General features: G+C 42.4%; 1 protein-coding gene across 4 annotated transcripts in view; it reads right to left on the bottom strand.

The window, feature by feature from the left end:
- Window positions 1-559: 559 nt before the first annotated feature.
- Window positions 560-14,992, bottom strand: part of cables1 (Cdk5 and Abl enzyme substrate 1) — a 185,737-nt gene continuing 171,304 nt past the window's right edge. For 3 of the 4 annotated variants that reach the window (XM_078540832.1, XM_078540830.1, XM_078540834.1), the window contains 2 exons: window positions 6,072-6,279; window positions 560-1,887 (listed from right to left, as the gene is read on the bottom strand). In XM_078540832.1, coding sequence (XP_078396958.1) covers window positions 1,747-1,887; window positions 6,072-6,279 — 349 coding nt within the window. In that variant the 3' untranslated portion in view covers window positions 560-1,746. The remainder of the gene's footprint in view (window positions 1,888-6,071; window positions 6,280-14,992) is intronic. The other variant, XM_078540833.1, reaches the window with a different exon arrangement.

Consider the following 14,992-nt stretch of genomic DNA (forward strand, 5'->3'; position numbering starts at 1 on the left):
TCAGAGAGGCTGTCAATTGTCAACCAGAGGCTGAATCTGCCCTCTCAGTGTCATGAGATCTGCAGGAGGTATGTAGGAAGATAGGATAGTGCAGGTGCGAGTTAAGCAGAGGGCAAGATCATACATTACCTTTGTTGTAGAGGACTCCAATGCAGGTATCGTGGGCCCAGGCTACCTCAGAAGGCAGACTGGCATACACCAGTAAATGCTAGGGGCTGCTCAATCTGCCAGTAAACTAGAGAGCAGCTAAAGGCCACCCATTTGAATTGTCCTTAACAAATGCTCAGCTACCTTGTACCTCCAAAGCTTTAGTCACAGCAGATACCCCTCATAGGAGCAGAAGACAGGGTGAAGAGCGCACAAGACAGCTACTAGGAGGTTGCACAAGGATGCTCCTTAAAATACCACTCTGGCAAAACAGAGTTTTTATTGGTTTTTACGTTGTAATAGAATTTCCAAAATACCATCACTTGAATTTTCATGTAACTTTTTAGTGTTATTTTATACAAAATAATATAGGTTGGTGCAGATGTGTTATATAGACCAGATTTACAAAATAAATGTTTGAAACAACTTGTTTTACTCAGTAAATCAGTTTTCAAAGCGACAGTATAAGGTACAGTATATGATCTTTAACATGAAAAATGCATATGAACTGGAATTCACTTTTGAATAGAATTTGTTGAAAATTAGAAATCTGAATTATCACTGGGGAAATTGGGTTAATTGTGTTTGTACATTCAGCATTTCTGGTTGGTAGGTCTGTACTTTGTTAAACCTGTTTGTATTTTTCAGAACAATATATTGCCGTTGCTCTAAATCACCAGCAGAAAACAGAATGTAGTAACAGATACTGGCCTAAGTTTGTGCTTGTTTGTTCTGATAAATATGGCTTGTTTTCATCAGCTAACAGTGCAAAGATGAAGTGCAAAAGCTCATCATTCAAATATCTCACCAGTCAAGCATTATCAAAAGATAATAAAACATTGGAAAAGTAATGCCAGATATGGAAAAGAAAAAAAAAAATCCAGCAATTGGATTTACACCAATTTTACATCAATGGTTCAACAAAAAGTTATTTTTTAAAGACTAAAACCCCAACACAGCACAACAAACGTGCTCAATATGAACTCTAACATAGAGCATGTTTATGAAACTAAAGAGTGCAGTTTTACTCATCTCCGTCATTCAGTAGTGCTCCACAACAGGGACACTTGTGAAAATGTAATATGGGCAAGGGAAAGGAACAGCTTCATACACAAATGTATAAAGTTAACAAATCTTTTTTCACTCTAATCTGTTTGGTAATACTGGAAAAAGTTATCAGTGTTTTGAAGTAAATTCCTTAAGAAACAATCATATGATAATTCAGTATATAATGTAGAACAAACAGAAACTGTTCTTCAAAATTCTTCATATTAAAACAATTTAACTGTTGTTCAGAATTGATAGTCGATGTCAAATAAATAGACATCGTGTTCAGAAATATAGACTGAGAAAAACATCAACGCTACATCTTCGGGCCACGAAAGTGCATTTCCATCAGTGGATATATAAAAATAGATCTGTTTGTTTTATGCAGTGGCTTATCAGTACACGCATATGTTACAGAAAGCTATTCCAATCTTTAAAGTTCTTCATATTTAGTTTACTTCCAGCAGCACTTGGAGATCCACTGGGGATGGTGTGGGAGGACACATGCTTATCACAAGAACCTCAGCCTCTACCGCTAATATACAGCCTGGGCTAAGAGTGCTGGGTAAGTCTTCTGTAGTGTGGCAGCACCTCGTTTTCAGAAAGATGAAGAGCAAATTCCAAGGCCACTAGCACTGGAAATTCAAATGCAATCAGTTCACGCCTGTTAAGTCTGAATTTCTCTTCCAGTTTCTGTAGAGACAAAAGAGAAAAACAAGTGTTACATTGCATTGTTGTTGTAGAGTCAACATCATACAGCGTTCTTTGCTCTTTTTCTGAAAATGCAAATGAGATTTCATAGATATTGGCAGCCACCCACTCTAGCCAAGTGACCAATGTTCATCTTAAAATCACTGTCAATAAGTTATGTGATCATAAAGGTCAACTCATTAGGACTGGGGACTTCCCTTCCTCTGTGGCTTAGTGTAGCACATAGTAGATTTATCTATCGAAGCACTAGAGTGCAAAGCAAGGTTTGCCTGCTCAGATATGCACTAATTAATTATCTGAAACATTTGAATCTAAGGTTCCATTCTTGGCCTCCTTGTCATTTATATGGTACCTCCAACTGCTTGCCTGATATTAAAACCTGAAGGAGCTGTTACTCCCTCCTGCTAAATGTTGAAAAATGTGAAGTAATTCTCTCATCCTCTCCTACTGACAACTACATACAAATGACCTTGACTCTATTAACTTGTTTGGTTAGCATCACAGTGGGTAGAAATGGACCATTCAATCCCAAGCTTAGCTTCCCCAGCCACACCTGTCAGCAAAACTTCCTTTCACTTCTGTAACATCATATGCTTCAGTCCTGTACCTCTTCCCATTGCTGTTAAAACCTTAGTTATAGAATAATACAGCATAGGTGGCCATTCAGCCCATCTTTATGAATTCTTCCTACCACAATGCATCACTTCACACTTCTCTGCCTTAAATTACCTGCTACATGCCTGCCAATATAGAGACATGATTGCAAGGTGACTAAGGCTGGGAAATGAATGTTCAAGGGTTTTTGATATTTAAAAAGGGCAGGAAGAAAGGAAAAAGAGGTGCGAAAGCCCTGTTAAATCAAGGATGAGATCAGTACAGTAGAGAGAAATGATCTTGGCACAGGAGAGTCTAGAACTAGGGGGGCATAGTTTAAAAATTAGGAGTCTCCCATTTAAGACTGAGATGAGGGGAAATTGTTTCTCTCAGAGGGTCATTAGTCTGTGGAATTCACGTTCCCAGAGAGCAGTGCAGGCCGGGTCATTGAATATATTCAAGGCTGAGTTGGACAAATTTTTGATCTACAAAAGAGTCAAGGGTTTGAGGGGCAGGCAGGAAAGTGGAGTTAAGGCCACAGTCAGATCAGCCATGGTCTTACTGAATGGTGGAACAGATTCGATGGACCGAATGGTCTACTGCTCCTTATTCTTATGATTCTGTTATTCTTCAATATCAATGAAGAATCCATATTGGCAGTGCAGGTAGTGGCCTATGGTGGTGCTTTCCCCCTTCGAACCAACACAAATCAATATTTCCTTCTGCACCTCTGGCTTTAAGTTTTTTTTCTCTTTTTCTTGAATGTCATCTTAGTCACTAATGCCAATTATCTATGTTAAACTCTGTCCTTCCTGGTCCACTCTGCTTACCTTTCCCCAAATCGCTACTTGTTTTCAGTCTTGCCATTTCCCTTGCTGCTTTTGAATGTTCCATTTCCTGAATCCACCCATTGCCCCTGCGCCCCCCTTCATTAGTTTAATGCCCTGTCTACTCCCCTAGTTATTTAATTCACCTGGACACTGGTCCCAACTTGGTTTAAAATGCAGCCTGTCTCAATGGAACAGTTTCTCGTTCCCCAGTACTAGTGCCAGTATTCTATGAAGCAAAACCCTCACCTCTCACACCACTCCTTTAACCACACATTTAACCTTCTAATCTGTTTGCCCCTACGCCAACTGACCCTTAGCTAACAATCCAATGATTATTGCCTTGGAGGTTTGGTGTTTCAATTTAGACCCTAGCTTCTTAAACTACCTCAGCTGATCCTAGTTCTACCTATGTTGGTGGTTTCGCTGTGGACCACAATAACTAGATTTTGTTTGTGGAATGTGGGCATCACAGGCGAGGCCAGCATTTGCTGTCCATCCCTAACTGCCTTTGAGATGGTGATGGTGAGCCACTTTCTTGATCCGCTGCAGGCTGTGTGGTGTGAGTACACCCACAGTGCTGTTAGAAAGGAGTTACAGGATTTTGACCCAGTGACAGTGAAGGAACGGCGATATAGTTCCAAGTCAGGATGGTGTGTGGCTTGAAGGGGACCTTGCAGGTGGTAGTGTTCCAATGCATCGGCTGCCTTTCATCTTGTATATGGCGCACACACTGCTGCCACTGTGTGTCAGTGGTGGAAAGAGAGAATGTTTAAGGGAGTATTCCATCACATTCCTGACCTGTGCCTTGTGGATGGTGGATGGGCTTTGGGGAGGTGAGCTACTCACCGCAAAATTCCCAGTCTCTGACCAGCTCTTGTAGCCACAGTATTTATATGACTGGTCCAGTTCAGTTTCTAGTCATGGTAACCCCCAGTATGTGGATCCTCTTTCTTCCAGTCCACATTCTTGATCAGTGACAAGAAGATGTCCTAAGCCCTGGTACTGGGCAGGCAACACAACCTTCAGAACTTCCAGTCACGTCTGCAGAGGACAGTCTATTCCACTGAATATACTGTCCCTTATCAGTGCCACAATCCTTTTCACTCCCCCAACTTGAATGGCCTCCTGTACTATGATGTCATGGTCAGTTTGCTCACCCACCTTGCAGATTTTGATCTCAAACACACAGGCAGCAAGAACCTTGCACCTGTTTGATAAGGTCAAATGCTGAGGATCCAACACAGCACCTGGATGCCCCTTACGTGCATGACTCGCAGTCATATCCTCCCATTCTAACCACTGCTTAATTTGACTGCTTCCTGGATCAAAGTGTCCTGGTAATTCGGCCCCTCCCTAATACCCTGAAATGTCTGCAGCTCAAACTCCATCTAAACAACTCTGAGCCGAAGATACCATGGTGCACTTGTTGAGGATTGCAATGCTCTCATGTGCTGCAGTTGAGGTACTGTAGTTCCAACCAAACCTAGTTTTATTAACTTACAAACATACAAATACAATGTAGGAGCAGGAGTAGGCCTCTTGAGACTGTTCTGCCATTTGATAAGATCATGGCTGATCTGATTGTGGACTCAATCCACTCTCCTGCCTACCCCTTTAATCTAATTAAAGTTTATGTGTTTAACAACCAAACTTCCTCTTTTTCAGTTTTTAAACTTTTCTAGTTTAAAGTTATAGGCAGAATAAATGATAATAGTAAATAATAAATGATTATTTATCATTACATTATAACAAAATAATAATTTACCTGTTACTTACCTCTGCCACTCCTCCTTGTGCTGTGGCATCACTTCCGTGTGGCTCACAGATTCACAGCTGCTTAGTGTCTCCATGCCCTTTTGAAACTGTTGCTGCTCAGCTTCCACTATTTCAAATCCATTCATTCACTCCTGTGATACAAATCCATTATTCCCTGGCCCTGATTGATTTCTTGATCCCTGCACCACCACCAATATACTGGAACTCTCCCTCCCTTTATCTTGTCTCTTCCATCTATGAACACCTCCTGACAAAACTCCTCACACCCCCTCAAGTTTTAGTTAATCCCTTTTCCTTCCTTGGTGTCTTCCTTTGCCCAATGTCCTGCTTTGAGATGCTATGACTCTCTGTGAGGAGCACTATATAAATGTTATGTACTCGGGCTGCATTCCTATTTTAAGTGAAATAGGATTTAAATATTATCTTGACAGCAATTTTCTAATGTGTGTGTTGAATTCTGAAGAAACTGATATTTCAATCTTGTGTCTTTGGTTCACTACAATGAGTGACAGACTCCAGTACGTTCATCGTCAACAACAAAAGCATTTTTAAAATATAGCAAGGGGAAGGTGGTAGCATAGTGATATTGTCACTGGACTAGTAATCCAGAGACCCAGGGTAATGCTCTGGGGATCCAGGTTCGAATCCCACCATGGCAGATGGTGAAATTTGATATTTCAATTAGAAGCCTAATAATGACCATGAAATCCAATTGTCATAAAAACCTATCTGGTTCACTAATGCCCTTTAGAGAAGGAAATTTGCTGTTCTTACCTGGTTTGGCCTACATGTGACTCCAGACTCTGAAATGGCCTAGCAAGACATGGTTCTCAAGGGTAATTAGGGATGGGCAATAAATGCTGCTCTAGCCAGTGATGATCCCATCCCATGAAAAAAAGGATAGGTATTGCAGTCTTCAATTGCAGCATGCAGAGAAAGCCCTTCTGTCTGTTCCAATGTACTTACATCTATCAGCTGCTTGACTTCATGCTTTCGTAGATCATTGCCTACTTTGGCTGCTAGTAAAACACAAGCACCGGCACAGAGTTTTCGGTTTTGCTTATTCAGTTTGCCTTTGAGGGCCAGCTTCTCAAAGTAGACAAAGGACATGGCTACAGTGGGCTCTTCCAGGCCGCATTCCTCCTGAGCCAACTTCCTCATCTCGCGCTTCAGACTGTGGAAAGCAAAAATGCCATCAGTAACCCTCTTCTAAAACCACGTGTGTGCATTCAGCATACCTATTTATGAGTTAGGGGGGTCCACTTCTCTGGGTAAATCCATGTTTGGTTGATCAGGTAGGGTATTACTGAAGTATATAGAGCAACAGTATTTAAGATTCTCATTGTGTGTGCATCTTAACAATGGCTGTACTCGCAATTTATTTTGAATTACCACAATCTGCACTAGATTTCTTAAACACTTATACTTCGAGTAGGAAATTTAAATGTCGTTTCTCATAATAAATTTAAATTTCCCAAATGAATCATCAGCAAAACCAAATGGTCTGTAATTTGCTAAATCCTCAAGTGAATAAGGGGTGTTGATAAATGCTTGTATTTCTAAGTACCATGTAGTGTGTAAACTCTGATGATTCCAATAAAGAAGTCAAGTTTAAAAAAAATCTATGCTGGGATAAACGTAAGTGAACAGGCCACAAGTTCCTCCACAACTTCTCAGTGAATAGCAATTCATTAATAGCTTTGAAAACCTGCCTTTAGTTTATATCACACTCAAGCAACAAAACTAATATTAGAAAACAGTAAACTGGAATTAAAAGAACAATCAAAGATCACAGAGTATTGCTAAAACCTACCTCTTTGCTCACCTGCCCCAATATCATATTATATGATTTAGTGTCAACTTTGGTTGATAATGCTTCTATAAAGCGCTTCCGGGATTTTTTTTTTATAACTACGTTAAAGGTGCTGTTTGATTGCAAATTTTAATAGCTGACTCCATTCTGTAAGCAAAATTGAAAAACAAAAACTTAGGCTGGGATTTTCCGGTCCCGCCCACAGTGGGAATCATCACGGGCAGGGCGGAAAATCTGGCGGACTGGTCCGTTGACTTTGGGCGGGAATTTCCGGTCCCGCCCAATATAGCACATGTGCTGCTCTGGCTCTCGGTGAATTAATGCCACTCGGTATCTTGCTCTCCATCTTCTTTCTCCAAGGATTCTTCCTGCTCTCATGAATCCCCATGTCCTTCTGACAGCTGCATGGGGCATTTTCCTGACGTATTAAGAAGCCCAGGCAATTTCCAGTAAGAATACATGATGCCAGCAATTATGTGACAGCAACCTTCTTCACCACCATCTCAGCACAATCCCAGCCGACATGAGGTTAGGGTATATGCTGGACAGTTTGCTGTCAGCACACCAGGTTTTTTAAAAATTAATTTGCTCTGTTCTGTAAATAATGCAAAAGCATTGAACTAACCTAGGAAAGTTAAAGCAGGGGATACAAATGTAAATGATTGAAAAAGTAAATTGAAAGCAAATGTTACAAAGAACTTTTTCGGATACTGAATCACAAACATTTGGAATAATTTGTTGGCCGAGGTTGTAAATCAAAAGTGTTAGAGATATATAATCTGATACTAAGATGAAAGACAGAGATGAGGTTTGGTGGTCCAAATCGCTTTTTCATTTCTTTGACTTACATTTGTAACAGCACAGAACCTTTGAGTATTTTCTTTACATTTAACCACCTGGCCAATATCTGGCACAGTTTGACACAGCTGAGGATGTTGGGAATCAGATGGGCTGCTTTGAACATCACCTGGTAAATGAGCTATTAGACACATGCACAAGCCAAATTCATGCCATGGAATTGGTGCAGAACTTATTTCTTTGTTTTTGTAATATTGCCTATGGAAAAACAAAACTCAAAAGGGCACAACGTTCTGTAACTTAAACAGCAGAAAATGTCATTCAAAGGCAAGTTTATGCAGACAGATATGCATAATTATTCAGGAGCCCAATTTACAGATATACAATGGACAACTGCACTGGGGCAGCATATATAAACAATGTGGCACAAAAACCTCGCTTATGCCAGGAGTTCAATTTCAGCTCCTTAGAAATGAGAAGATAATGGGAGCTCCTGGCTTCCCACAGTTTACAGTAGTGTTGAAAAGAGCCCCAGGATGCTTCTTTTTCATGATCGGTGTGATCTTTCACTTCTGGTATCACTCGAGTAAATCTTTGTTGCACCTTCTCCTTTGCTTTTATATTTCTTTTTAATTCTTTCACAGGATGTGGGCATCACTGGCCAGGCTAGCATTGATTGCCCAAGCCTAATTGCCCTTGAGAAGGTGGTGGTGAGCTGCCTTCTTGAACCGCTGCAGTCCATATGGTGTAAGTACACCCACAATGTTGTTAGGGAGGGAGTTCCAGAATTTTGACTCAGTAACAGTGAAGGAACGGTGATATATTTCCAAGTCAAGATGGTGAGTGACTTGGAGAGGAACTTCCAGTTGGTGGTGTTCCCACCTATCTGCTGCCCGTGTCCATCTAGATGGTAGTAGTCATGGGTTTGGAAGGTGCTGTCGAAGGAGCCTTGGTGAATTGTTGTAGTGCATCTCGTAAATGGTACACACTGCTACTACTGTGCGTCAGTGGTGGAGGGAGTGAATGTTTAAGGCGGTGGATGGGGTGCCAATCAAGTGAACTGTTATTTTCTGGATGGTGTCGAGCTTCTCGAGTGTTGTTGGAGTCGTACTCATCCAGGCAAGTGGTCAGTATCACACTCCTGACTTGTGCCTTGCTGATAGACAGGCGTTGGGGAATCAGGAGGTGAGTTATTCACCTCAGAATTTCCAGCCTCTGATCCGCCCTTGTACCCACAGTATTTATATGACTGTTCAACTTAGTTTCTGGTCAGTGGCGACCCCCAAGGATGTTGATAGTGGTGGAGTCATAGATGATAATGCCATCGAAAGTCAGGGGGAGATGCTTAGATTCTCTCTTTTCGGAACTGGTCATTGCTTGGCACGTATGCTGCTTGTCACTTATTGGCCCGAGCCTGAATGTTGCGCGGGTCTTGCTGCATATGGACAAGGACTGCTTCAGTATTTGAGGAATTGTGAGCATTGCTAACATTGTGCAATCATCAATGAACATCCCCATGTCTGACCTTATGATGGAGAGGTAATTGATGAAGCTGCTGGAGACGGATGGGTCCAGGACTCTACCCTGAGGAACTCCTAGAACTGTGTTCTGGGACTGAGAAGATCGACCTCCAACAACCGTAACCATCTTCCTTTGTGCTAGGAATGACTCCAACCAGTGGTGAGTTTTCCCCCTGATTCCCATTGACTACAGTTTTGCTAGGGCTCCTTGATGCTACAGTTGCTAAATGCTGCCTTGATGTCAAGGGAAGTCAGTCTCACCTCACCTTGGGAGTTCAGTTCTTTTGTCTATGTTTGGGTCAAGGTTGTAATGAGATCAGGGGCCAAGTGGCCCTGGTTGAGTGTCAGTGAGCAAGTTATTGCTGAGTAAGGTAACACTGTCTATGACCCCTTCCATCACTACACTGATGATCGAGAGTAGGCTGATGGGGTAGTAATTGGCCAGGTTGGATTTGCCCTGCTCTTTGTGGACAGGACATACCTGGGTATTTTTCCACATTGTTGGGTAGATGCCAGGTTGTAGCTGTATAGATACAGCTTGGCTAGGGGCGCAGCTAGTTCTGGAGCACAAGTTTCCAGTACTATTGCTGGGATATTGTCAGGGCCCATAGCCTTTGCAGTATCCAGCACCTTCAGCCCTTTCTTACTATCACGTGGAGTGAATCAAATTGGCATCTGTGATGCTGGGGGCCTCAGGAGGAAACTGAGATGTATCATCCAGTTTAAACTCCTGGCTGTAGATGGTTACAAATGCTTCCGCCTTCTTGTTAACACTGACACGCTGGGCTCCCCCATCATTGTGGGTGGGGTTATTTGTGGAGTCGTCTCCTTCAATTTTTTAATAAATGGAAACCAGAATTGTTCACAGTACTCCAAGGTTCTACACACCTTCGCCATAACTTCTCTGCTTCTCACTTCTATCCCTTTAGAATGAACGCAGTGTTTTGTCTGCTTTTTTATGGTCCTATTAATCTTTATCGTTACTTTTAGTGATCTGTGGATCTGTTCCTCCACCCCATTGAGACTTATTTTCTGTCGGACTACATAGCCTCCATGGATGGAATTTTACAGCCCCTCCTGCCAGTGGGATTTTCCAGTCCCGCTAATGTCAATAAATTTTTGAATGGCTTGTCGCATTTACTGCCCCCGCCGTGATGGGGCAGTAAAATGTCACCCCATATTTTTCCAACAAAATGATTTGTTTTTCACTTATCCATATTGAAGCTCATTTGTCAATGACATGCCCATTCTGCTGGTCTATCAATACCTTCCTGAACTTCGTTGTGGTCTCCTCTCAATTAAATATACGCCCGAATTTGGCATCAACTGCAAATTTTGAAATTGTACTTCCAATTCCACTGTCCAAATTGTTTATGTAAATGGTGAATAACAGTGGTCCGAACACCAATCCTTGTGGAACACCACTTCCCACTATTTGCCAATCCAGTTAGTTAATATAGTTACCTTGAACCTGTACTTTTGGCTTTCTGCTTTGTAGCCAAGTTGCTATTCATTCTGCTACTTGACTCTGCATGTTCCAAACTTAATTAGGAATGTACTATGAAATGCCTTATTGAAGGTTAATTGGAAATCCAGATTTATTACTTTTACTGCATTACCCTTTCAGTTCCCTCTTCAAAGAATTTAACATGGCTTGTCAAGCATGACCTTCCCTCTTGGATCCGTGCTGAACCACTCTTTTTTATGTTTTTAGTTTTTAGATGTTTTTCTATTACATCTTTGATTCAGGATTCCATTATCTTTCCTACCATTTATAGCAAGATAGCTGCCTAGATTTCTTCTGTACTGTCTCTTCAAAATTTTGAAGGAGTTTGATAGGGTAGTCGTAAAGATGTTTTCAATTGTGGGGCAACCAAAACTAAAGGTCATAAATATATTAAAAACAGAATTACCTGGAAAAACTCAGCAAGTCTGGCAGCATCGGTGGAGAAGAAATCAGTCAACGTTTCGAGCCCTCATGGCCCTTCAGCAGAACTGAAGCATAGTTTCAACAAGGGAGAAATATAAATTGGTTTAAGGTGGGTGGGGGGGAAGAGACACATTGAGGGTGTGGTGTGAGCAGATAATCAAAAGATGTCAGAGACAAAAGGGTCAAAGAGGTGTTGAAGGTGGTGGTCTTTGTCTGAGAAAAGTGCTAATTAAGAATGCAAGACAGGATATTCAAAGTACAGCTCTAGTGGGGGTGGGGTGGAAAGACTAAAGGTTTTAGTATTAGATTTAAAAATAATGGAAATAGGTGCGGAAAGAAGAATCTATATAAATTATTGAAAAAAAAGGCGGGTGGGGGGGGGAAAAGAAACGGGGTGGGGATGGGGGGAGGGGGAGTTTAAGATCTAAAGTTGTTGAATTCAATATTCAGCCCAGAAGGCTGTAAAGTGCCTAGTCGGAAGATGAGGTGCTGTTCCTCCAGTTTGCGTTGGGCTTCACTGGAACAATGCAGCAAGCCAAGGACAGACATGTGGGCAAGAGAACAGGGTGGAGTGTTAAAATGGCAAGCGACAGGGAGGTTTGGGTCTTTCTTGCGGACAGACCGCAGGTGTTCCGCAAAACGGTCGCCCAGTTTGCGTTTGGTCTCTCCAATGTAGAGGAGACCGCATTGGGAGCAACGAATGCAGTAGACTAAGTTAGGGGAAATGCAAGTGAAATGCTGCTTCACTTGAAAGGAATGTTTGGGCCCTTGGACGGTGAGGAGAGAGGAAGTGAAGGGGCAGGTGTTGCATCTTCTGCGTGGGCATGGGGAGGTGCCATAAGTGGGGGTTGAGGAGTAGGGGGTGATGGAGGAGTGGACCAGGGTGTCCCGGAGGGAACGATCCCTACGGAATGCCGTCAAGGGGGGTGAAGGGAAGATGTGTTTGGTGGTGGCATCATGCTGGAGTTGGCGGAAATGGCGGAGGATGATCCTTTGAATGCGGAGGCTGGTGGGGTGATAAGTGAGGACAAGGGGGACCCTATCATGTTTCTGGGAAGGAGGAGAAGGCGTGAGGGAGGATGCGCGGGATATGGGCCGGACACGGTTGAGGGCCCTGTCAACGACCGTGGATGGAAAACCTCGGTTAAGGAAGAAGGAGGACATGTCAGAGGAGCTGTTTTTGAAGGTAGCGTCATCAGAACAGATGCGACGGAGGCGAAGGAACTGAGAGAATGGGATGGAGTCTTTACAGGAAGCGGGGTGTGAGGAGCTGTAGTCGAGGTAGCTGTGGGAGTCGGTAGGCTTGTAATGGATATTGGTGGACAGTCTATCATCAGAAATTGAGACAGAGAGGTCAAGGAAGGGAAGAGAAGTGTCAGAGATGGACCATGTGAAGATGATGGAGGGGTGGAGATTGGAAGCAAAATTAATAAATTTTTCCAGGTCCCGACGAGAGCATGAAGCAGCACCGAAGTAATCATCGATGTACCGGAGAAAGAGTTGTGGGAGGGGGCCGGAGTAGGACTGGAACAAGGAATGTTCCACATACCCCATAAAGAGACAGGCATAGCTGGGGCCCATGCGGGTACCCATAGCCACACATAAATATATGACTGTCACTAATAAATAGGGATTTCAGGAGAAAATTCTTTACTCACAGTGAGTGGTAAGAATGCAGAACTCGCTACCACAAGGAGAAGATGAGGCAAATAGCTTAAATGCATTTCAAGGAACCTGGATAAGTACATGAGGGAGAAGGGAATAAGGGGATACACTGGATAGAGTTAGATGAAAAGTGGTGGGAGAGGCCAGAGTGGAGCATAAACATTAGCATGGACCAGTTGGGCTAAACAGCCTGTTTCTACACTGCAGACTAATGTAACTTGATGTAACAAGGGCTGTTATGTGTGATGGGAAAATTTAATCCTGCTTATGGATCATAATTTTACTGAAAGTGGAGGTAAACAAAGGAGGAGCTGTGATATTCAGAGAAGTGGTAATCCTGGTACCACAGTAACCTTTGTAATTTGAATTACAGAATCACAGTGCAGAAGAGGCCCTTTGGCCCATCGAGTCTGTCGAGTCTCTATTGTATATTCTATACAACTCCAACATGACCTCCCTAGTTTTGTAATCTATGCCTCGATTGATAAAGGCAAGTGTCCCATATGCCTTTTTCATCACCCCACTAACATGCCCCTCTGTTCATTGAATACTTCCTTGTCAAATTACTCCTTCCAAAGTGTAACACCTTACACTTTTCAGGGTTAAATTCCATCTGCCACTTATCTGCCCATTTGACCATCCCGTCTATATCTTCCTGTAGCCCAAGACACTCAACCCCACTGTTAACCACCCGGCCAATCTTTGTGTCATCCTTGTCATCACTGAAGGGCAACAACCCTGGGATGCTGATGAACAATCCTGGTAGTGTGAACAACTATACTGATATTATAACATCAGTAATCTTGGCAGTTAAGAAAATAATAAGCCTGTTATTTACCTGGCAGCATGAAGAGCAATAACCCGTACTAGTGATCTGAATCTAACTGCCGCCAGCACTTACATGTTTGTGGTAAATACTGAAGTGCTGCAATTTTGCTCAGTATTGTTTTTCAGGCTAATGAATTACTACCGCAGTGTTGCTTTATGTGCGCCTGTGCCAATGCTGGAATGAAAGTAAGTCAGGGCACTCAAAACCAATCTGTCTTTTGGTAGGCAGTACAGTGTCCCACGGCTAACTAGATTTTCCTGTTTTATTTTGATACACGTACAAATGACTGGGTGCACTAGGGATGCACTGGCCCCATGCTGAGCAGGAATAATGATGGAGTCCTTTCTCTTAGAGATGGGAAAATAACAGCAAAATTAAAGATTATGGATAAAACAGCTGAATGATTAAGTCAGTCACTGATCCGATCGGCCAGAGAAATCCCAGCAAATGCTCTGGATAAATCACGCAAACGAGGTTTCCACCAAGAGTATGGCGCCTAATCAGGAGAATCCCAAAGAAAATTCCTGGAGTGTTTCTACATATCGGCAATGAAAAGGTAACATGGAAGTATAACTACAGATCTGAAAAGGAGAGGATGATAGAAAATAGATATACCATAAATAATATCATTCCTATCTTCTGATTAGGAGTCATCAGAGGCATTAAGTTGTGGTTGCAAATTTCTGAAAGGATGCAGAGTTTTAGACAGATGCAGCTAGCTACTTATAACCATTATTTATCCATTTTGGTAATAGGTTATGCTTGAGGTGCACAACTGACTGAAAATTTAACACCTAACTTTAGTCAATGTTGACAACTCTGGAAATGGCACATCAATATGAGAAACAAGTCAGTGGAGTGGGGCGGGGGTGGGGGCTGTAATTTAGGCTTTGGGTGAAAGCAGTGGTAACAATTCAGCTATCTGTTTTACAGGGAGTTAAAATAACCCCCAGTGTGGCCATTGGGGCTGAAAACTTTAGGCATCTTTAAGTCCTGCTACCTTTATTTGAAAAAAAAATCCCAATGTGAGCACAGGCTGGAAGTAATACTGGCACGTGACAAAATGTGCCAAACGGATTCAGTTGGCATGCTCCAGTGCCAGCAATTTTGGGACTTAACTAAGGCAATCTGACTCATAAATTTGGCAAAGAAAAGCCTGATATTTGGATTCATGACCATCTGGTCAAGAAAGCAGCATCATTATCAGTAAGAATCAATCACACAGCATCAGTATTTTATTTTATTGCAGGTTGGTGCCATCTGCATTTCAAATCAGCAAACTCAGTTTCCCATGAAAGCTTTTTAATCTCCTCTTGTATTGCAGTGGCCAAC

Source organism: Cetorhinus maximus, chromosome 4 (assembly GCF_964194155.1).
Source record: "Cetorhinus maximus chromosome 4, sCetMax3.hap1.1, whole genome shotgun sequence".
Taxonomy (NCBI): Eukaryota; Metazoa; Chordata; class Chondrichthyes; order Lamniformes; family Cetorhinidae; genus Cetorhinus; species Cetorhinus maximus.